Genomic DNA, 23,637 nt, shown 5'->3' on the forward strand with positions numbered 1-23,637 from the left:
CTGATATCCACGCTTGTCTCTTTATCTATCTGAAAAATACTGTATTGTGGCAACCCACTTTCTGTGCAGGCGGACCGGCTCACAAATAGCCAGCATGAGGGGGGAGACTTTGGTAATGCACCTCTGATGTCATTTCCGCCCGGAGAGGGCGGGCGCTAGAGATTAAATGCCAGCGCCGCCAAGTTTGAATGAACTAATCTCCAAACGTCTTTCCGACTGCGTGTAGCACATCTCTACTGTATCTGCTTTTATATGAGCTTACCTTCATTTTCCATCATTTCTCTCTTTATGGCTTTTTTAGTTGCCTGCTCTGTGTGTGTGTGTATTAAATAGTGCAAGAAGACAGCAAAAATCGTGGGGGTTCATGGGTTGGCTCATTATCTATTCGGAAGAACTCCTTCCTAAAACATTCGAGTGTATGTCTATAGGCTCTTGTACCTCCTCTCTGATGGTAGTAATGAGAAGGGAGCCACTTTTCATGCAGAGGGTGATGAGTATATTACCAGAAGTATTACAAAGATGAGAAAATCTGCAGATACTGGAAATCTAAGCAACACACACGAAATACTGGAGGAGCTCAGCAGACCAGACAGGATCAGTCCTGATGAAGGGTCTCAGCCCAAAACGTCGACTGTTTACTCTTGTCCATAGATGCCGCCTGGATTTTGAGAGTGTTGCCAGAAGAAGTGGTTGAGGCAGGTACGATAGTATCATTTAAAAAGCATGGAAAGCAGGGGCTTAGAGGGATATGGGATGAATACAAGAAAGTCATTCAGTTCTTGAACAGTCGGCAAAACCCTAATCACACTGCAGTTCAGCCGCCTGTTTTACTTCGTGACCGATCTAGCACCGGCAATTTAATTTTGCTCTTCGGCTTCTTCGTAGCAACTTGGTTATTAAAATTTTAGGGGAAACTTCCGGCAAAACCAGAGCTGTTACTAATTTACTAATTAGTGTTACTAATGAGTCACACGGGAAGCTCGGAACAATTTGAGCCCTTACGATCAAGGTGGATGCCAGATGTGATTGACAGAGGAATATCCCAATACATCCTCTCTCGCTGATGGTGTCACCACTCTACAACACAGCAAGGATAGCAATGTGGCTCCACTTCGGCAGCTGCCGACCCGCTGGGGTTTCCAAGTGACACGACTCCTCGGGAGGAGGCGGGCCCCAGCTGAGCCTAACCAATGAGAAGCTGGTTTCGTTTGAATGACAGTTGTCCGCCTCACGGTTATAAAACCGGGCGTGAGGCGGGACCGAGCTGATTGTCGTACAGTCGCGGTTTGGCAGCGACCATGAGGGCTCTGAGTATCACCGGCGCCGCGCTACTGCTGGCGGCACTACGGCTTCCCAAGGGTTCGGTGAGTGGCGCTGGCGGGCGAGTTAGCCCAGATGTGGAAACCTGGTTGTTCGGGCGGGCGGGCGGAGTACGGGTTGTGTAGAAGTGGTCCAGCGGTTGTCCGGGCTGTCGTTTGTCAGGAGTTGCCTACTAGGGGAGAGCGACCCGGCCGCTGGCAACCGACTGCTGGGTGACTCCATGAGGAGCAGAAGGGGTATTTCGGGTTTCATGGGCAGCCGTTATCAGTGAACATGACGTCAGCCACACCCCTTTAGGCGATCCACGTGACTCGTACGATCGCCTGATTGGCCCATGCGCATGCGTAGTCCCAGCCGAAAGTTCATGGCTGTTCTCGTGACCACCGAATGAGTGTCACTCAATGCCGGTCAAAAGGCACGAAGAATGCAGAAGGTTCACTTTTTTTTTGGGCGCATGTTTTCATGAATGAAACAAAAAAATCAGCACTGAGCTGAGAATAGGGCTGAGAGCCTTTTTGATAAACAAACGAAATGTTGGAGGAACTCAACAGGTCCGATTGCATCTTTGATGGGAGCAGAGGACGTATTAAGCAGAGACCAAGGGTTGACTTTATTTCCAACCACAGCTGTTGCCTGACCTGCTCAGTTCCTCCAGTATTTTGCGTGTGTCCCTCAAGGTGTCCAGCATCTGCAGACTCTCTAATATCTTTGTTTTGGATAAGCTTTTTAAAACGTTAAACCAATTTGTGTCATGCACAGCTGTTTGGAATTAGATCATGTGTGAAAACAACCAGTCAGCAAAAAGGATTTCTGTATTCAGCCTGGGATGACTGTCCTGTATTGTGCTGCTCTGATGGTCTCTGTGAGTCACAATATTTTGCAAAATGCGTTTAAAACCCAAGTAGTGTCTGTGGCGAGATATCCGATTAGTCTAATCGTCCAGCACCTACCATAACTGCAGTATTTTTTTTCTCACTGGTGTCTCTTAACTGAGTGTTAATTTTCAAATATTAAAAAGAAATTTGTTTTCTCTGTCCTTCTTGCTGTGCAGTCAACTTTTACGAATTGTGTCCTTGCCAATTTCCTTGATTGTGACTGATATCTTGGGTGGAAATAATTTGAGTTTTAATCATACTGCATACGTTTTTCCCCCATCCCAAGATGCCTAATTCCGAGGAGTGGTTTTGGTTTGGTGTGTGTTAGGCAGCAGTAATAACATTGTTTATCCATTCTCTATTTCTTGCTATTCTGCATTGTTGTTTGGATGAGAACAATGCTTTCTTTTCTAGTGACACTAGTATGCTTTCTTTGGATTACAGCAGACTATCAATTCAGAAACAGTTCCCTTCTGCATCAGATTTCTGAATGGTCCATGAATTCTACCTTGTTATTCCTTTGTACTGTTTATTACACCTTCAGTTTGTAACAATTCTGAGTACTGCTCTCTTAATACAACATATTTCAAGTTGTATGTTGGTGACAGTAAATCCAATTTTAATTGTTTTTCTCATTGTCCTAGTGTCTTAAGGAATTTTTACATATTGTGTATTTTATTTACCAGTTATTACCTGTCCCCTGTCATACCCCTCATATCAATTCCAAATCTACGCACTTCAGGCTCTTGTACATTCAGATTCCTTGGTTTAGTTTAAAAGTCAAAACTTAACCTAGTAACACAGTGAGCAAGATCAAACACCACAGTTTCTTGCAGGGGTCATTGTACAAGTAAAATGCTGGATTAAAAACTCTGGTCATGTGACATCTTTTGACTGGGGCTGCCTGACTGAAGTTTTGAAACTGGGGCTCTGTAGTTTTGGACCTAAAATGTTAATTGACTGAATTTTATCAAATGATGTAAAATTCAGTCAATCTCACTGTTTCCTAGAAACAACTTAGAGCAAAGTTACTGATCCATTGGAAACCTAGCACTTTGCCTCAATGTGCCTGACTGAAGTTTTGAAACTGGGGCTCTAGTTTTGGACCTAAAATGTTAATTGACTGAATTTTATCAAATGATGTAAAATTCAGTCAATCTCACTGTTTCCTAGAAACAACTTAGAGCAAAGTTACTGATCCATTGGAAACCTAGCACTTTGCCTCAATGTGCAGTTATAGGTGTCTAACTTGTGCACATCAGGAATTATCCTCTGGGTACATATTTCATTTGCCTAGAAAGAAGTTCCTCGTGTATCACCCCTGATTTTCTCTTTTTGTAGTGTCCAATATTTAGTATTTGGGATTATGTGCAGCTTCCAATAATGTTCTTGGACAATGCAATTCTTTTTCTATAGTCGACACAGCCAGTGCTTTATAACTATAGTGCTGATGTCATCTCATTGACAGTAATAACTTGCCTTTTTGCCTTTGGCTTGTTCAATGACCTCTTCAGGAAACCATGGCTGTTGAAATTTAATTTTGTCGCTGATATTTAGGGCCAGGTGAATGCTTACAGTTGGTCAAATGATTCCCTACTTGGAAAATGGTGGTTTTGAGTGTTTAAGTGGGTTGACCAAGATGCCCTATCAAGCTTGTCACTTTTTCCAGCATATAGTCCATACCTTTCTAAACCTTTTCAATCCACATACCTGTCCCACTGTCATTGTAGCCAGCTCCATGGACATTAGCCTCCTTGGCATCAAGGACATCTCCAAAAGATGATGCCTGAAAGGCAGCATCCATCATTAAGAGCCCACATCACCCAGCTGCGCTTTCTTCTCATTGCTACCATCAAAGAGCTGGCACAGGAGCCTGAAGGCGCACAACATTTTAGTAACAGCTTCTTATTGCAATTTACTGATTTTTAACAAGTACTGCAATGTACTGCTGCTGTAAAACAACAAATTTTACAACATATGCCAGTGATATTAAACCTGATTCCACCTATAGTTGCAAGAAAGTTTGTGAACCCTTTGCAATTACCTAGTTTTCAGCATTAATTACTCATAAAAAGTGGTCTGATCTTCATCCAACTCACAATAATAGAGAAACACAATCTGTCTCAACTAATAAAGCACAAACAATTGTACTACTACTCATCAATGCCAAGTATGCCGTTTAAATAAATCAGTCTAGATTTTAAAAAAAGTATGGGAACCTCTGGGGGTAATGCCTTTTACAAAAGGGTTTTGGAGTTGGGTGTTCCAGTCAATGAGAGGAGATTGGATCCGTGGTTTGTTTAGGTGCTTTGCCCTATTTTTTTTAAATGAGTAAAGGCAGATTATTGACAAAACCTGCTTAAGGATGATCTGTTTAAGTGTACCATACCTTGATCAAAACAACTTTCAGAGGACCTCAGAAGAATTGTAGAGATGCATCAAGCTGGAAAGGGCTACAAAAGCATTTCTAAAGATCTGAGTGTACATCAGTCCACAGTAAGAGAAGTTGTCTACAAATGGAAGAAATTCGGTACAGTTGCTACTCTCTCTAGGAGTGAGCACCCTACAAAGATCACATGAAGAGCGCAATGTGCATTGCTGAAGGAGGTGAAAAAGAACCCAAGGGTAACACCTGTAGAAATCTCTAGAACTTGCTAAAGTCTCTGTGTGTTCACTGTAAGAAAACCACTGAACAAAAACACTGTTCATGGAAGGACAGCATGGAAGAAATAACTGCTCTCCAAAACAACATTGCTTAAATGTCTCAAGTTTGCAAAAGACCACCTGGATGTTCCACAACTCTTCTGGGGCAATGCTCTGAACAGATGAGACAAAAGTTGAACTTTTTGGCAGAAATGCGCATTGCTATGTTTGGAGGAAAAAGGTCATAGCACTCCAACACCAAAACCTTATCCCAACTGTGAAGTATGGTGAAGGGACACAAGGTTTGGGGCTGCTTTGCTGTCTCTGGGCCTGGATTGTTTGCAATCTTTGAAGGAACAATGAATTCAAAATTGTATCAAGACGTTTTGCAGGAGAGTATCATTGTAGTGGTCCATTACCTGAAACTTAATAGAAGACAGGACAATGATCTGAAACACTAGAGTAAGACAACAACAGAATGGTTTAAAAAGAAGAGAGTTTGTGTTTTGGAATGATCAAGTCAGAGGCTAGACCTTAACCCAATTGAGGTATTGTGGAATGACCTGAAGAGGGCTGTTCTTGCAAGGTATCCCAGAAATGTTGATGAACTGAAACAGTTTTGTAATGAGGAATGGTGTAAAATTCCTTCTTGCCATTATGCAAGTCTGATCAGCAGCTACAAGAAACGTGTGGAGGTTTTTGCTGCTAAAGGAGGTTCTACCATTTATTAAATACAAGGGTTCACATATCTTTTCCAGCCTGGACTGTGAATGATTAAACAGTTGTTCAATAAAGATATGAAAGTACAATTGTTTGTGTTATTAGTTTAGGCAGATTGTATTTATCTGTTATTGTGAGTTGGATGAAGAGCAGACCACATTTTATGAGTAATTAATGCAGAAAACCAGGTAATTACAAGTTGTTCAAAGTTTCTTGCAACTGTACGTAATTGTCATACTTGTACTTGTGCAAAGCAGTTCTGTTATTGTCAGTGCTCTAAATTAAGACATTGAACCAGACAGATGTGGATATATGACAATATACAGTGACTACAATGAAATTGTGTCTGATTCTTACAGTGCTGTTTCAATGATACCCTGTATTAGATTGTTAAATGTTTTCCCTGGCCCATATACTTGAGAGAATAGAATGGACTGTTTTGCCAGAAGACAACCCACCCTTTGCTTGTCAGTTCCTGTCAACTTCTCTATCTGTCCAGATTCCCTTTTAACTGCATCTGAAACCTTCCATGTGGTCAGGTCCTTGTGAGAAACTGATGCTTGGCAGCTTGGGCACACTGAAGGAAGTGAGAACTGAGGAATTTGTTGTTCTGTCAGAGCAGTTGAATATTTAAAAACAGAGAACTGCACCTCAACTGGGCTTTTTAAAAATTGATAATCACAAGTATTTAACTATTTGCCATTATAACCTTCCCTCAGGTATTGGCGCAAAATGCAACATGTGTTTGGTACGGAGAATGTGGGACAGATGAAGCAACGCATAAGAGGTACAACTGCAAATATGATGGCCCTCCAAAACCACTGCCAGAAGAGGGGTATGAAATAGTTCAAGTAAGTGCTTGGCCTGTTGTTCAACCTTAGCATGGAAATTATAAACCTGCTCTGGAGGATCTAGATCAAACACTAAATGTGTAAATGTTTTTAATAATTTAGCTAAAAGGAATATCTTTTAATATTTAAATTTTACTGAAAACATTTTGTAGAAAGTCAGCTTGTCTGGCAGATTAACTTTTTCCTGGGTGTTGATCTGCCCATTTATGTTAGACTCTCCTATCATATGACATATCCAGAATGATGAAATTGCTATCATATTTTAATTAACATTGTGCACTTTTGAACATTGTTGATTTAATCACCTACATGGCTCATGGTCTGGCAATTTTGTGACTTTAAAGTTCTTAGCTGTTCATTTTGCTTCCCAATTTCATTTGAATCCTTGGACTCTTTCATTAGTCTATCTTTAGATGCTGTTTGAAATTTCCTTTCTGGCCATCAAACCTGTACCAGCTCACAGCAATCCCATTAATTCTCCATTTATTTTCCCTGTAACTTATTCTCCCCACATGCCCAGGCTCCCTGCTTGCCCCCAAATTCTGAATTGCCTAAATACAAAGGGCATTTTACAGTACTGAATTAACCTATCTACTCAAGGAAGGAAAAGAATGCTTGGGGGAAAGCTAGTCACAGGGAGACTGTGCAAGCTCCACACAGACAACATTGAAAGATGAGATTGAATCCAGGTTCACGGGAGTTGAGACTGCAATTCTGCCAGCTCTGCTACTGCTGCTTAAAGACTCGTATAACATTTCTGATGTGTTATGGGACCCCTCTACATTTCAATAGTCTTTGGAGACGTGTGTCATGTGGGAGTCTTTAAAGACCAGCTAGTTTTAACCTATTGATGGCGGGGGGTGGGTGCGTGCAAATAAGGATGACAATTTTTGGGAATCTTGAATATCAAGAGATATTGTGAATTAAAGTAAAGAAGCATAACATTTGGGAAACTGAAATAGGGACATTGACCAATGTAAAGGAATTTGGAAAGAACTTGAAATAAGGAGCTTGGGCTAAAAGTGCCATTAAATATCCTTGGCAAATAGTTGCTTATTACTAAGCCAATTCCCTTCACAGTGGCATAGGCTATTGACAGTAGCTTGCCAGGGTGCTTTGTCCTGGGCCAGTCTTTTAAGCTGTCCCCAGGTGTAGCTATCCTTGGTATATTCTTCCCTTCCTCCTCTCCTAGGGATGAGGTCTTTCGAGCTTCTGTTGGTGTTTCTATAGCTCTAGTTTTTTATGGGATGGAGTTGCTGGCCCCATGCCTAATCATAATTTGTGGGACTATCCATGGCGGAGTTTTGGCAAAGTGTTAATATGAGTACCAAGGAATTCTGTATGTTCACATTAATCCAGGGTGGGTCCACTTAAGGACAACAGAGAGAGTTTCTGTATGGTATGGAGCCAAAGCAGAGTGGTTAGCACAGTGCTTTACAGTACAGGTGACCCAGGTTCAATTCCCACCGCTGCCTGTGAGGAGTTTGTACGTTCTCCCTATGACTGTGTGGGCTTCCCCCAGGTGCTCAGTTTCCTCCCACAGTCCTATCAGTTGGTAGGTTAATTGGTCATTGTAAATTGTCCTGTGAATAGGATAGGGTTGTCGGGTTGCTGGGCAGCGTGACTTGAAGGGCTGAAAGGGCCTAGTCCACATTCTAGCCCAATAAATTTAAAAAAGTGGATGAAGTAATTAATGAGTACTTTTCATTGGTATTCACCAAAGAGAAGGACATTAATGGTGCCATCAGGGAATGGTATATTCATGTTTTGGAGCTTATCAATATTGAGGAGGTGATGGGTCTCAAAATATTAAAGTGGATAATGATGTGATGGACTCTTTTGTAGGATGACAATTATTCTGATCTAAGTATTGTTTTGTAAAATTGGATTCTAGCAGTTTTGAATCTTCAGTATTTGCATATGCAATTTTCTTTTACTTGAAAGCTAAAACCAGTTCTTTAACTTGTCTGTATGGAGTATATAGATACCTGAATGTACTTTTATGTCTTGCAGGAATTGTGTCCAAATTATTTCTATGGGAATGTTAGCTTGTGCTGTGATATTCAACAACTGCACACCCTTAAAAATAATATGCAGCTGCCCCTTCAGTTCTTGTCCAGGTACCCTTGTTTTTTTTTCTTTAATTCAGACAGATTTCATTTCTGTAACAGCCTCTGGAATTCCTAGTGAGTCTTCTCTCTGCACTAGTTTGTGGTATCTCTGAATATCTGAGCATTGTATTCACCTTTAGAAAGGATTTACCAAGACCATTTCTTGTGAGTAAAGCTTGAGAGAGCTAGGGCTTTTCTCTTTGGAGTGAAGGATAGAGATGGACAAGATGAAAAATAGGCATTCATAGACTTTCTTCAAAGCTGAAATAACTAATATGAGGGGCATAATTTTAATTTGCTTGGAGGGAAGTATAGTGTGGGGGGGGGAATGATATCAAAGATGGGGTTTTAGAATGGGGGTCATGGAATGTGCTGCCAGCGGTGTTGGTAGAGGCAGATGCATTAGGAACGTTTAAAAGACTCTTAGATGGGCATGTCGATGAAACAAAAATGGAGGGCTGTGTGGGAGGGGAGGGTTAGATTAATCTTTGGGTAGGTCAGCAGGTTGGTGCAACGTTGTGAGCCAAAGGGCCTGTACTGTGCTATGTTGTGTAGCCCATGTCCAGAACTTTGCATCTGTACTTCAGAATGGAAGGATAGTTCTTGGTCAAAGGATTGAACAGCACAAGTTACAGAAACTAGATTTTTCACTGTCTGTATATGGAAGGTTGAAGTGCTTTAAGTATTTAGTTTGATGTGATAGTCCAGAAGGTGAAACCTTTGTCAAGCCAGCCTATTCAGAGGTGCTTTATGGAATTGTACCTTCACAGGGTCAGGAAATCTGGAGCTCTGTTCTTTTATGGATTAATATTTGGAGACGGAGTCAGTAATCCAAAGCCAGACAGTTTGTCAGGAGGTGTATGAAAGTGGTTTAGAACGCATTTGGGTTGATTTGCCTCCATCAAACTGGAAGGGTATAGCTTCCTTTTCCAATATCAAATGACCAATTGCCCACCAGAGTTTGCATTGCTGTACAGATTGTACCAGGCTGGACTGAATGTATTTGGGAAGGAAATCTGGCATTTGGAGCACTTGTTTCAGGATATTTAACAGTCCTTATCATTTATGTTGCAGGTGTCCTGCTTGTTTTCACAACTTCATGACCTTTTATTGTGAACTAACTTGCAGTCCTGTTCAGAGTCTGTTTCTCAATGCCACTAAGTTTGAGCAATATATTAAGAATCAAACTAGCATCACAGAGCTGCAATACTACATTGGATCAAGCTTTGCAAATGGTGAGAAGTTTTTGATGCAATGCTTGTCACTTGTCAAATGCTGGATAGAAACATGACATGAATTCATTATGGATGATTGAAAAATGGAAGGCTTTGTGGGAGGGAAGGGTTAGATTGATCTTGGAGTAGGTTAAGAGATCAGCACAGCATTGTGGCCAAAGGGCCTGTACTGTGCTGTACTATTCGATGTTCTATCATAGTTAAAAACTCAAGCCCCTTGATCTTCAGGTTGATATCAGTAATCTCCTTTTGCTAACAAGTAGGTCCAAAACGTAACTCCACATTTATCCAACATGTCTCTTCACTCTTGTGGGATCTCCATTTTTTGGGGGGGAATGTCAGTAGTATGCACGGCTGTGTGTTCATTGCCTCAGCTAGTCAAGGGAGTTTAACTTGAATTGTTGAGATTGTGTTAAATATTGCCTGACTGCAGACTAAAGTTCATTATGCTTATCTACACACGGACCTGTTATTGGGGTGGGTGAGAAATAGCATGTAGTACCCTTCTACTCTGGGGTGGATATTGCCCTGTTCGTAGAGGTTTGTGTCATTGATAAGACAAGCCAACACCATTGTGAGGTATCAAGTACAAATACTTTGATCTGTTTTCTATGTTTGAACACGTTCTTGGGTTACAAGGTCTGTTTACAAGCTTTACATTAACAATAATATTGGGTCTGGACTTTCTGTTCTTTGTCTAGTCAGATCATTGCAGTTTGGGGACTTTGCATTTGTTTTCTTGGGTAGAAATGTTATCCAAAACATGTTCATTCCATTTTCTTATTGCTTACTCTGAATTTAAAGCCAGAATCAAATCTATTTTTTAGTGAAAAGAATTTAAATCTGTCTTGAAGACAGTTAATAACTTGCCAATTCAAAATTTTACATTGAGACGAGCCAGTATTAATCACTATGCTGATGTTTGCCTTCATCCAGCCATGTACAATGCCTGCAAAGATGTTCAGTCTCCTTCAAGTAATGAAAAAGCTCTGGGACTGCTTTGTGGAAAAGATGCAAAGGACTGCAACGCAACCAACTGGATTCAGTACATGTGTAGTACAAGCAACGCTCAGACCCCCTTCAATATTATTCCCATTTTTGGTGGTAAGCTTAATTTATTCTCTCATTTTGCATTGTGTACATTTGCACAGTGACTTCACCATTGCGTGTGGGGTTGTGTTTTTCCTAGTGGAGCACAATACATGTGTGAAAAATGCTTTTACAGAAAACATTACTGAGTGGCTCAAAAAAATTGTTAGCTTTGATGCAAAGTTAACCGATTAATATGGTCCATTTAATGTAATGTGAGTTAGGCAGCATCTGTAGGGAGTTGCATTTCAGGTCAGCTATTAAAATCCATTGTCTTGAAGCAGTAACTGTGTCTAACTCTCAGATGCTTCCTGACTTGCTGAATATTTCCTTCACCTTTTCTATTAAAGAATTTGTTCCTTTTTTTACCTACTACATACGATTCAGCATTCCAGGTTTGGTATAGGAAGGGCATTAGACATTTTGAAGATCTTTTCATTGATAATCGCTTCGCTTCTTTTCAGCAGCTCTCTGTTAAGTTCAATCTGCCCAATGCTCATTTTTTCAGATATCTCCAAATCCGACACTTTATTGCTCCTTTAATTCCTAACTTTCCTGCAATGCCTGCGAAAAATGCTATGGACCTATTTCTTTCCATGAATCCACTAGATAAAGGTTTAATATCAATCATCCGAGATAAACTAGCAGCCTTACGACGGGCCCCCATGGATAAAATCAAAATGGCCTGGGAGCAGAATTTAAATATCTCCTTATCTGAGGAGAGCTGGGATTCAGTTCTCAAATCGGTTAACTCAACCTCTCTCTGTGCTCGCCACTGACTTTTACAGTTTAAGATAGTTTAGATTTAGACATATGGGCTCTATGAACAATCTCGATTCTACCCTAGCGTTAGTCCGCTCTGTGATAAATGCAAGAGGGGCGTGGCCTCTCTCATTCATATGTACTGGTTCTGTCCTAGCTTGGAGAAATTCTGGAAAGATGTCTTCACTACGTTATCGTGTATTCTGAATCAGCACCTAGAACCAAACCCCTTAATTGCTCTGTTTGGTTTTTGGGGCGAGACATATTTATGTCTGGGTCCGACCAAATGCCGAATATTATCCTTTGCCTCTCTTCTGGCTAGACGCTTGATCCTCCTCAGATGGAGAGATGTTGCCCCGCCCACTCATGCTCAATGGCTTAACGACATCATGGCCTGCTTGGACCTTGAAAAAATTCATTATTCAGTTCTCAATTCGGATCTAAAGTTCCATAAGGTCTGGGGACCTTTTATCGAGTACTTTCATAACCTTCCTCTTGACTAGGGTTTTTTTTTTCTTTTCGGTCCCTTGCTTTCAGCTCCTTTTTTTTTCTGGTAGAAGGCATTATTATCCTCTGTTGCTGAGTGTATTCACAGTCTGGGAGTTTGGCTGTCCTGACTTATACTCTCTATATTGTGTTGTGGTTGGTCTGGAGTTGCTGTTGTTTTTTCTTGTGTTGTGGAGCTTGGGGAGGACACTAAGCTTACTTGTCTTTAATTTAGGTGCTTTTTTTTTGTTAAATTCTCTTCCTTTGTAGCATATTGTTATTGTATGCTTAATTTTGCACTGTTTTAATGTTCCTCATTGGGATTTGGGGTTTTTAATTTGTAAAATGTTTTGAAAAACTAATTAAAAAATTTAAAAAAAAAAAAATTTTGTTGCTAAACCTCATACTTAAACCCACTAATGACCTTGAGGTTTAGCTGCTATTTTATGCTATATAGTATTGATATGAGACAACGTGATAGTGTAGCATTTAGCGTAATTCCATCAACCAGGGTTCAATTCCACCTCTGTCTATGTTTTCCCTGTGACTTTGCGGGCTTCCTTCAGGTGCTCAGGTTTCCTCCCACATTCCAAAGATGTGGAACTTAAAACACAAACAATACAGCACAGGAACAGGCCCTTCAGCCTACAGTGTTGGGCTGAGCCAGCTAATAAGTAAATACCGTCCCCTCTGGACTAACCCCTTCTCTTTCAATGCATGCCCTCCAGGTGTTAAACATGAGACCTACAGGTTAATTAGTCATAAGGGTGTAATTGGGCAATGTGGACTCATTGGACCGAAGGGCCTGTTACTGTGCTTTATCTCTAACAAACATATCATCATCATCATCATTGTGTGCCATGTCATATGACATTGGAGATCATGGTCTTCCATTTGTCTTTAATCTGAGAAGTTCTAATAAGTCCTTCAAAACTTACTTGTCCATCCCTTGATGTAACCCATGAATGTCATTTGCTGTTGACAGTGACTTTTTCTTCCATCAGTTTTTCCCATTACTGCAAGATGTTGGAGCTTCTCTTTCCTCAGTATGTGTCCCAGAAGTTCCTACTGCCGTTTCCTGATTAATCATATCAGCTCCTTTTATTCTGGCTTTTCGCAACATTCCTTATTTGTTTCTGTCCTTCCACGATATTTTCACCATTCTTTTCAGAAAACACATTTCTGCAGCTACGAGTTTTCCGTCATTTTGCTTTGATATTGTCCAACGTTCGCTTCTGTCTATTAGTGTAGAATGAATGTAATACTGAGTTTCATAGCCATTGAAAGTATTATTTAGTACCTTACTCGAAAGTGCATTTGGCAATCAAAATCCTTCTAATACATCTAATAATAAGCTTAACCTTTATTTTCCAAGTAAACTGAAGATCAGAATTCTTATTTAATCATTATCCCAATAGTGATTTACTAGATAACTTGGAAGAGGAGTATAGTAGAGGAGGTGTTGGTACTTGAATCCAACATTGTTGTAAAGCCCCTTTCCCAATGAAGTAATGTGGTTTTGGAAGGAAGTGGAATGCAAGCCGTTACTTTATGATATTGGTGTTGCCTTTGTTAGATGATCCTGTTGGAAGAATGATCCCAATGAACAATGAAACCAGGGGCTGCAATGAGAGTCTGGATGATGGTTCTCCACCATGTAGCTGTCAAGATTGCTTGCTGGTTTGTGGCCCAAGGCCAGTGCCACCGCCACTACCTGAACCATGGACCATTTTCGGTCTGGACGCCATGGCTGTCATAATGTGGATTGTCTATCTGGTCTTCCTGCTCTCCTTTGTGGGAGGCATCATTTGGATGTGGATTTGCAGGTAATGAAGTTGGAAAGAATGTCTACTTGTGACAGGTTCTATGTAGACGTGGAGGCCAATGGACCAGAGTATGCTATCTGAAAATACATGGTAAACTTTTATTGTGTAACTGTTCCTAAGATCTGCCTTCAACCCTGACCTTGATTGCTGTCTGTATAGATTGCATAAACTTCCTAAGACCATGTAGGTTCCCCCAAATGTTCTGGTTCCCTCCCACATCCCCCAAGTCTTGCTGGTTGGTTAATTGATTGCAATAAATTTCTCTTACATTGGGGATATCGGTTGGAAGTGTTGGGTAATATTGCAGAGAAATGGTGCAAGTCAATGAGCTGAATGACAGTCTCTTGTGGAAAAAATATTGAATTGGCTCTGATCATTGAGGACTGATGGCAGGACAGATATTGGAACCTTTTCATGACAACAGTCCTGGTGTTCCTTATCTGGTTGCCTACTGCATTTAACTTGTTTGGAACTAACACGAGCCCTTTGACACATTCTGCTCTCATTCAGCCTCCACCCCTTCCATCTGCCTGGAGATCTGGGGGAAAGTGCCAGTTCCACCTCATTGGGTGTTGTAGATCGTAGCAATCCAAACATTGCTGTAAATAGTTTAGACATTCTTCCTCAATTTTGAATCAATCTGCAGGCATTGAAAATTAAATTGAGCATTGAGGTACTGGGGCATACAGATTGTGTAAACACACACAGGACCTGAGGCTGAGAGCTGGTTGTAAAGAACCATGGGGCATCTCTTTATAATGTCTGTTTGGTTGTTCTGAATCTCCTCTTTCTGCTACAGGAAACAACATATTGTTTCTGAATATGCACCAATTATTGATACCAGTGCAAATCATTCAGTGAATGACGAGAATGATCCAGGTAGGTTTTTCATGGTTTTGTCTTGGGAACTTGAATTAAATGAATTCTGTGAAATGGAATCTGGCTCAAGTTAACTTTGCATAATCATTTACTTTTGTGAATTGCTTTTAGTGGGGTATGCATTTGCAAACTCGTGTGTAGGTGACTGCAATGTGTATTAATCCCCTTCCCAATGTGATAATGTGCCTTCTGTACTGTCCCCCCAGATAAGAAGTCCTGTTGTGAACAGCTTGCTGCAAAATCGGAAGCTCTCCTGCGTGACATATTCTCACGGTGGGGGTCCTTCTGTGTGAGAAACCCTGCTCCAGTGATCATCCTGACCATCATTGCTGTAGGAATCTGTTCTTCAGGCTTGGTTTTCATGAAGATCACCACTGATCCAGTTGAACTCTGGTCTGCTCCTTCCAGCCAAGCTCGCAAAGAAAAATATTACTTTGACACTCACTTTGGACCTTTCTTTCGTACCGAACAGCTGATTATTACAGCACCAAACAGCACTTGGACTACATTCTCCCCTTACCCATCAGGGTCAGATGTACCTTTTGGCCCACCCTTGAGGAAGGATATATTACACCAGGTTTGTATTGTAGGGGAAATCTGTTGGCATGGTGTCAGAGTGAAGGGCTGCAGGGACGATATGTTTGGTGATAAAGGATACATTTTGGATAAGGCTGAGGATTGGGAAAGGGAAGGGAACTTTAGTAAATTTCCACTAGGCAGTGGAAAGCCTTCAGCGTTGCAAGATTTGGCATGAAGACTCAATTGCAGGAAAGGCAGGGTTGCCCAGTGCAAGGTGTTGATTGTGGGGGGGGGTTGCTGGTAAGAGAGCCAAAGGCCTGAACTTGTCTTGGTGACAGTAATCTCTGGGGATGTCTGACAGGCAGTGTAACAGATGCTGAATAATTTCCTCAGTGCTCTTCACCCACCAGTTAGAAACATAGAAAAACTACAGCACAATATAGGCCCTTTGGCCCACAATGCTGTGCCAAATAGGTCCTTACTTTAGAAATTATCTAGATTTACCCATAGCCCTCTATCTTTCTAAGCTTAGTGTACCTATCCAGGGGTCTCTTAAAAGACCCTATTGTATCCACTTCCACCACCGTTATCGGCAGCCATTCCACACACTCACCACTCTCTGCGTAAAAGAAACTTACCCGGACACCTCCTCTGTACCTACTGCCAAGCACCTTAAAACTATGCCCTCTCGTGCTAGCCATTTCAGCCCAGGGAAAAAGCCTTTGTCTATCCACCCACACGATCAATGCCTCTCATCATCTTGTACACATCTATCAGGTCACTTCTCGTCCTCCGTCACTCCAAGGAGAAAAGGCTGAATTCACTCAATCAATTGGGCATGCTCCCCAATCCAGGCAACATCCTTGTAAATCTCCTCTGCAGCCTTTCTATGGTTTCCACATCCTTCCTGTAGTGAGGCGACCAGAACTGAGCACAGTACTCCAAGTGGCGTCTGACCAGGGTCCTGTATAGTTGCAACATTACCCCTCAGCTCCTAAACTCAATCCCATAATTGATGAAGGCCAATGCACCGTATGCTTTCTTAACCACAGAGTCAACCTGCGCAGCAGCTTTGAATGTCAAGTGCTGCACTGAGTAGTCTCACACTGGTCTGACAGTTGTGAATTCGGTGGAAGTTGCTGAGGCTAGGATCTACAGATATGTTTACTCTAAACATTAAACATCTGAGCCAACTGTTTGTAAGTTGATCTGAAGTGCATTGTCTAAAGGCAGTGGAAGTATCAATCCCTTTGGAAAGTGAATGACTTGAAGATCTAAAGAGGAGAAACTCCTTGAAAATGGTAAAACCCTGGCATTAGCCAAACAGCTACTCATTGAAAGCTTGTCATTTAATGGTTCATTTGCCCCACTGGGTTAATTATTAATCTGCATGTGCTTAGACTTGCACTGTATATAGCATTAATTATATACTATTTTGGTTGCCACACTGAAGAATGGGAATAAGCTGGAGGGTGTGGTGAAACGATTCAATCATGTTGGGACTGGAAGCCTTGAGTTACAGGGACTAGATGGGTTGGGACTGTTTTCCTGGAGCAAAGGAGGCTTAGACCTTAAAATCAGGGGCACATAAAGTGAAGGGTCAGACTTTTTCAGATTGAGATTCAGATTCAATTTATTGTCATTTAGAAACCACAAATGCAATGCAGTTTAAAAAAAATGAGACAACGTTCCCCCAGAATGATATCACAAAAGCATATGACAAAACAGACTACACTAGAAAATCCACATGATGTTTGGCAATCCCCAATCCAGAGTCCGGAGAGGCTGCTGCGTATTAATATCGCACTACCGTCTTAGCGCGTTCCCTGGAAAGGAGGTCCAAATCCACCAGACAGACAAGACCAAAAACTAAAGCTACAAGGCCTGCACAAAACCACATAATTACAACCTATATTTACAACAGTGTAAACAATAGCATAATTGATTAAAAAAAACAATAAGGGGACCGTAAAAATAGTCCAAGATGTTAAAGGACTGTAAGTTCAAAAGAAATCACAGTTTCCACAAGTCCCCAGAGTCCCGACAGACTCGCCATCCCACGCCGACGGCAGAAGGGAATACCCCCGCTATGGACTTCCAAGGCACCGCCCAACTCAGCCTTGCAGACACAGCGCACAATGGAAGCTCCGTCGAAACCAGCCTTGCAGACGCTGCACACACCGAAAGCAACCTGAGTCCATCGAACCTCCGAGCCGACGACCATCCCCTCTGGCACAGCTTCTCCGAGCTCCAACCTCTACTGAGCATATTAAGATGGCCCCGCCAACGGTCATCATTGAGGTTTGAGGTGCATTTTGACTGTAAGATTCCATTTGTTTGTTTATGACCTGTTCCAAACTTTCAATTACTTTTAGGTGTTGGATTTGCAGGATGCAATCCAGGATTTGGAGGCCTATTACAAGAACGAAAGTGTGAAGCTGCAGGACATCTGCCTGGCACCCCTGGCTCCATATAACAATAACTGCACCATACTGAGTGTCTTGAACTACTTCCAGAACAGCCACACTGTCCTTGATCATTCTGTTGGTGATGTTTTTTATGTATATGCTGACTACCATAGTCACTTCCTGTACTGCACTAGGTAAGTGGACAAGTGTAAATAGACTAATAGTCACACTGAAATGGGGTTGGGTGATGAGATTATTGCTTCCTTCCACTGGATACCCTATTGGAAATTCGAGGCATCAAACATTAAACTGTTTGCTCATTGCTTCGTGATGTGTTTTGAGACCTTGCTGTCTGATTTGATTAATCACAAACTGCCAGTATTTAATTTTTTTAGATCCTTGTATGGGAGAAATTTGAGTTGGACAACCCTGCCCATGTGGAGATTTCTAGTAAATAACTGCCTCATTGCCAGAACTTGTCAACAAGCACCAAAATTTTGCTTGGTAGGTGGTGAGAGGGACCATGAGATCCTTCCCAAAAGATGACAAACACCTCCAAGGTCGACTGCCTTTGGGGTTGTTGTGGGGAAGAGACTTGCACCCACTTTGCAGACAGGGTTTGTGAAGGAGGTCTGGAGACAGAAGCAAAAGTTCTGGTCTTAGTTCCTAGATGCACACAGATGCCAGGTGCTGATGAAAAGCCATCTACTTGGTGAAAGATGCCATTTGGTCTGCCCAAATTGTGATCTTGCAGCACAATGAGATACTTGTAAGGGAATGCTACGGACTGGCTCATTCCAGGTTGTGGGAGTATGTACTGAGGGATGCATTGAAACTCAGTGCATCCCTCAGTACAGAATCTCTGGGCAAGGGCTACAGACCAGGGTCCTTCTGCTACTGTGCTCGGAGGGGCTGAGTTGGATTGGGAAGCACTTCAAGCATTGAGTACATCACCCCAAGGGGTCACAGGAGTAGCAATGGTGCTAGTTTGTTTTTGTGAAGATAAAACTGCTGGATGTAATAGTTTTACTGTTCCTCCCTTGTATAAATTGATTAGTTGAAAATTAAGTTTTAAAAATTGAAAATGGTGAGCTTCTGCAATGCAAGGACTAGATGAGGAAAATTGAATCATTGAGCTGGCCACATAGTTCCTCAAACTTGCTCCACTGAAAATGTGTGACTGCTTCCCCAGTGGTTTTTCTCTTGCTAGGTTGCTTTTTTTTTTCTGAAGCTCTGCTATTGGTCTGAATATATTCAAGAGAATTGCAGTCCTGAGGTAGTATTTTGCACAAGATTTAATAGCACTTGCAAAGAGAACTTGAGCAAATTTGCTGGTGCATGAGACTAGTTGGTGGTGTCCCCTGAGCTGATAACCCAAAGGTATTTTTTATTGTTTAGAACAGAATGCTTTGAGAATGCCAATGCTAGGATTATTTTCACAATAGCAACTTGATGTTTCCTTCCCCAGCCCAGTCTCATCATTGATTCTCATTTCTAAATTACACCCCTACTGTACATCTCAAGTGTGAAATTGACCAAACTTGCACTTTATTTCAGCAGATTACTATGTCTAGAACCCAGTTCTGGTATAGATGTTCCCAAAACATGTACGTGATGAACTTCATTTGTCTGAAAATGTTGGAAGTGGTTAATATTTTGGGTTGGTCTGTTCTGAAGAAGGGTTTTTGACCTGAAATGTTAACCCTTTCCACAAATGTTGAATATATTGAGGACTTCCAGCCTTTCACTTGTTTCGGATTTTCAGCATCTGCAGCTTCTGAATTTCATTTTGTCTCATATGTAACCATGCTCCTTGCCAGAAATGCATTCCAGCTGGGAATTTAGTATTCACCACCTTTAGCCTATCTGGTATTTCTCTAGGATTTAAATCTAGCCACTGTGTTGTGTATCCTAAGCTCCATAGTTCAAAGGTAGCTTTTAAATTGTGCCCAGGAATTGGACTTCAGTACAGGAAATATTTTGGTTAATATGTTATAATTGGGAAATCCTCCAACATTATCCCGCTTCCTCAGTACTAGATAGATCTGTACACCAAGTACTGACTTAACCCTCCTACCCTTTCAGGCAGTGAGTTCCTGACTGCCACAACTACTCTAGTGGGTGGGGAAGGTTGAGGGAGGAATAGATATTTGATTCTGAATCCGACCAGTTTTAGCCTTTTTCACTACTTGAAGTCTAAGAAGTGGTGTGTAAAAAGGGTTTTTGACAAGGACAGGCCAACCAGCCCAAAAAGCTTGCCAAATTCTTATTCGGTGTTGAAATAACTATCAAGCTTGGATTTGGGAGAGGGGGTGTTGGCAACGTGTCTTCCCATTTTTGTATGCAAGTTTTGAATCTGTTTCCTTAAACCTTGAGCAAGTTTGAACTTTTACTTAAACACCATTTGAAGATGGGGAGTAAGTGGAACAGTTGCACACTGTTTGTGTTAAAGGATATGGTAGCAAGGTGGTGTTAACTCTAATATGCCAGAGTTTCTGCTTTAATCTCAGTATAACATAACTTCAAAACTTGTCTCTTTAATGACAGGATATTGTTTTGTTTTCAATACTATCTCTAAAACAATCATGATCGAATTTTCAGGGCTCCAGCTTCACTCAACGACACAACTAAGCTTCACGACCCATGTTTGGGAACATTTGGTGGTCCAGTTTTTCCGTGGTTAGTTGTAGGAGGATACAATGGTAAGCAGAATCTGCAACTCCAGTCCCATTGTACTGTTTCAATTCACACTTGGCTGTACTGGTTAGAGTTCTCCTTCATTAGAAATGTGTTAGTTTGTTTTTGGTGTTAACACACTTTAACTACATTTGCATTATCACTTGGATCAGTGAAGATCTTTGCATGCAATCCATACAGATAATTTCACTGTAATAGTGCATTGGGGTCCTGTGGTCATTAAGGACCTTTACCACCTGGTACATGCCCTCCTCTCATTACTACCATCTACGAGGAGGTACAGGAGCCTGAAGGCTCACTCAATGAGTCAGGAATGGTGTTTTCCAGACCATTTAATTTATGAACACTACCTCATTATTCCTCTCTTTGCAGTAATCATTTTTGTAACTTTGTCTTTGCACTGTACTGCTGCAACAAAATACAGACTTCATAATCTGAAGTCAGTGATGAATGATTCTGGTTACAAGGGGATAAACAACACAATGCAGAATATAATGTCAAAAGATGCAGGTCAAGTCTGTTTTATCTAACCAGAGGATGTAATCCATTTTTCAATCTAAAATTGAAATATTATAGATGTGGAATTATTAAAATGTTGGATTGTAATGAGGCTGTGCAGTAATGACAAGTAGCAATGTTCTGGGTATGTAATCTGTTAAAATATCTGCTTTAATTAGTTTCACACTTGTGGTTCTAATTTTGTGGTAAAGGCTAGTGGTGGAGTAGTTAAATTTGTAATTGAATCAGGAACTGTCAGAAATGTTGCTGAGAATAAAACATTCCTCAAACATAACTAGAAAAGAAATGAACTCTCTGATTCCAGCCTGTTGGTCACTGGGCTTTCTCTTAATTTTCTGGGCTGTTTTTCCTGTCAGTTGTAGGAACCACATTTATGTCTGGAAATCAAGAGGCTTGTTTAATTTGGCATTGTTTGGCATGAACTTGATAGGCCAAAGGGTCTGTTGCTCTGTGTACAGTTCTGATCTAATCCATTTAAAGGTCTCTTTAAAATTTTAAGCTTTTGTGATTTAAAATTGACATAACACAATTTATCAGCCAGCTACAAAGTAATCACTGTTCCACAAATGCCATGAATCTAATTATGCCAAGCTGCTGGTGCTGTATTGAAATGTGGGTTGTATGCATTGCAGCTTAAATGCCGTAACACAACTTTTGTTTTCAGTGATCCAAGTAGGTGGTGAGAAACTTGAGTCAGTAGTTTTCTTCAACAGTAATGAGAAATGGAGTTTTGAATTGTCAATTCTAGCTTTTCCCTGTGGCTGCCTATGTGCTATTTCCTATTTATTTCAGACAAGCTAGATCAGATTAAGTGATGATTCACTCGGTCCCTAACTGGGCCAGTGATCCAGAACTTGAAAGGTTGCGATCCAGAGGTCTGAGTTCCAGTCCCACCACAGCAGCTGTGGATTTTGTAAGCAATAGGACAGAAATGGCTCGTACAAGAATGCATAATTTTGAGGTGATTGGAGAAAAGTTTAGGGGGAATGTCTGGTGGGGTTTTAGAGAGTGGGTGAATGGAACACACTGCTGGAGTAGAGGCGGACACATTGGGGACATTTAAAAGACTTAAGCACATGGAAGACAGAAAAATGGAGGGCTATGTGTCAGTGAAGGGTTGTATAGATCTTGGGGTGGGTTAACATTGAGAGCCAGAGGGCCTATACTGAGCTCTACAGTTCTACGTTGTAATCTAATCATCAATGATGATCACCTCTAGTTGATTATGGTTTTTGCAACTTGTGTGGCTCCAAGCTTCAGGCTGGTAAAGCTGCTTGTCTGTGAGGTCAGACCTGCCAATGCAGTTGACTTTCTAAATGCCTCCTGATATGGCCCAGCAGGCTTCAATTCAAGAGCTGTGAGTTGTTGATTGCCACCCACACAGGCATTCTCTTCCCTCTCCCATCAGGCAGAAGATGCAAAAGCCTGAAGCATGTACCATTGGGTTCAAAGGCAGCTACGACTTCATTGTTATAAGAATGCTGAACAAGTACCCTAGTGTGATAAGATGGATTCCTGGCCTCACAATCTATCTCTATAATCTTGCGCTTTATCATCTGCCTGCACTGTACTTTCTCTGTAGCTGTTACACATTGTAATGGTTTTTCCCTTCTGCCTCAATGCACTGTAATGAATTGATCGGTATGCAAGACGTGTCAATAAACCAATTTCAATTCCTTTTGCCCAGATCCTGAGAAAGTAGTTTGTGAATCTACATCTAGGATTCTGTGCAGCAGCTGTTATGCAAAAAGTCTTGAAAGACTAGGAATTTAATTTCATGTTGAAAGCATGTGTTCCTCCATCCCAGCACCTTGAATAGAAGGGCCAGTGACCTAACTGCTGTCTCACAGAATCAGAGATTCTGGTTCAATTGAGGACATTATTCTCTACAATGTAGGAGATACAGGGTTACTCCTCTTCAGTGGAGGTATGGCTTATATAAAATCACGAGGGGCACAGATAGCGAGAAAGCACATGGCTTTTATCTTCAAAGAGGAGGTGCTTGAAGAATGAGGGTATAGGTTTACAATTAGAAATGAGATTTAAAATGGACATTAGGACAGCTTCTTCACAAGAGTAGTGTTTGTAACAAGCTGCCATAAATAGAACATAGAACAGTACAGACCCTTCAGTCCATGATGTAGAGCTGACCTTTTAAACCTACCTTAAGATCAATCTAGCCCTTTCCTCATTAGCCCTTCCCTCATTAGCCCTTCATTTTCTTTCACCTATTGAGGAAGGACATTCTTGCTATTGAGGGAGTGCAGCGTAGGTTCACAAGGTTAATTCCCGGAATGGCGGGACTGTCATATGTTGAAAGATTGAAGTGACTGGGCTTGTATACACTGGAATTTAGAAGGATGAGAAGGGATCTGATTGAAACATATAAGATTATTAAGGGATTGGACACACTGGAGGCAGGAAGCATGTTCCCGCTGATGGGTGAGTCCAGAACTAGAGGCCACAGTTTAAGAATAAAGAGGTAGGCCATTTTGAACTGAGATGTGGAAAAACTTTTTCACCCAGAGAGTGGTGGGTATGTGGAATGCTCTGCCCCAGAAGACAGTGGAGGCCAAGTCTCTGGATGCATTCGAGAGAGAGTTAGATAGAGCTCTTATAGATAGCAGGGTCAAGGGATATGGGGAGAGGGCAGGAACGGGGTACTGATTGTGTATGATCAGCCATGATCACAGTGTA

The 23,637-nt window shown here is 41.4% G+C and overlaps 1 protein-coding gene across 1 annotated transcript in view; it reads left to right on the forward strand.

The window, feature by feature from the left end:
* Positions 1 to 1,099: 1,099 nt before the first annotated feature.
* npc1 (Niemann-Pick disease, type C1) overlaps positions 1,100 to 23,637 on the forward strand; it is a 44,077-nt gene continuing 21,539 nt past the window's right edge. Inside the window, exons 1-10 of the mRNA XM_059977828.1 lie at positions 1,100 to 1,364; positions 6,278 to 6,409; positions 8,423 to 8,529; positions 9,595 to 9,755; positions 10,692 to 10,859; positions 13,669 to 13,918; positions 14,718 to 14,797; positions 15,004 to 15,374; positions 17,692 to 17,918; positions 20,326 to 20,426. Coding sequence (XP_059833811.1) covers positions 1,299 to 1,364; positions 6,278 to 6,409; positions 8,423 to 8,529; positions 9,595 to 9,755; positions 10,692 to 10,859; positions 13,669 to 13,918; positions 14,718 to 14,797; positions 15,004 to 15,374; positions 17,692 to 17,918; positions 20,326 to 20,426 — 1,663 coding nt within the window. The 5' untranslated portion in view covers positions 1,100 to 1,298. The remainder of the gene's footprint in view (positions 1,365 to 6,277; positions 6,410 to 8,422; positions 8,530 to 9,594; positions 9,756 to 10,691; positions 10,860 to 13,668; positions 13,919 to 14,717; positions 14,798 to 15,003; positions 15,375 to 17,691; positions 17,919 to 20,325; positions 20,427 to 23,637) is intronic.

This window comes from Hypanus sabinus, chromosome 1 (assembly GCF_030144855.1).
Source record: "Hypanus sabinus isolate sHypSab1 chromosome 1, sHypSab1.hap1, whole genome shotgun sequence".
NCBI classification, from domain to species: Eukaryota; Metazoa; Chordata; class Chondrichthyes; order Myliobatiformes; family Dasyatidae; genus Hypanus; species Hypanus sabinus.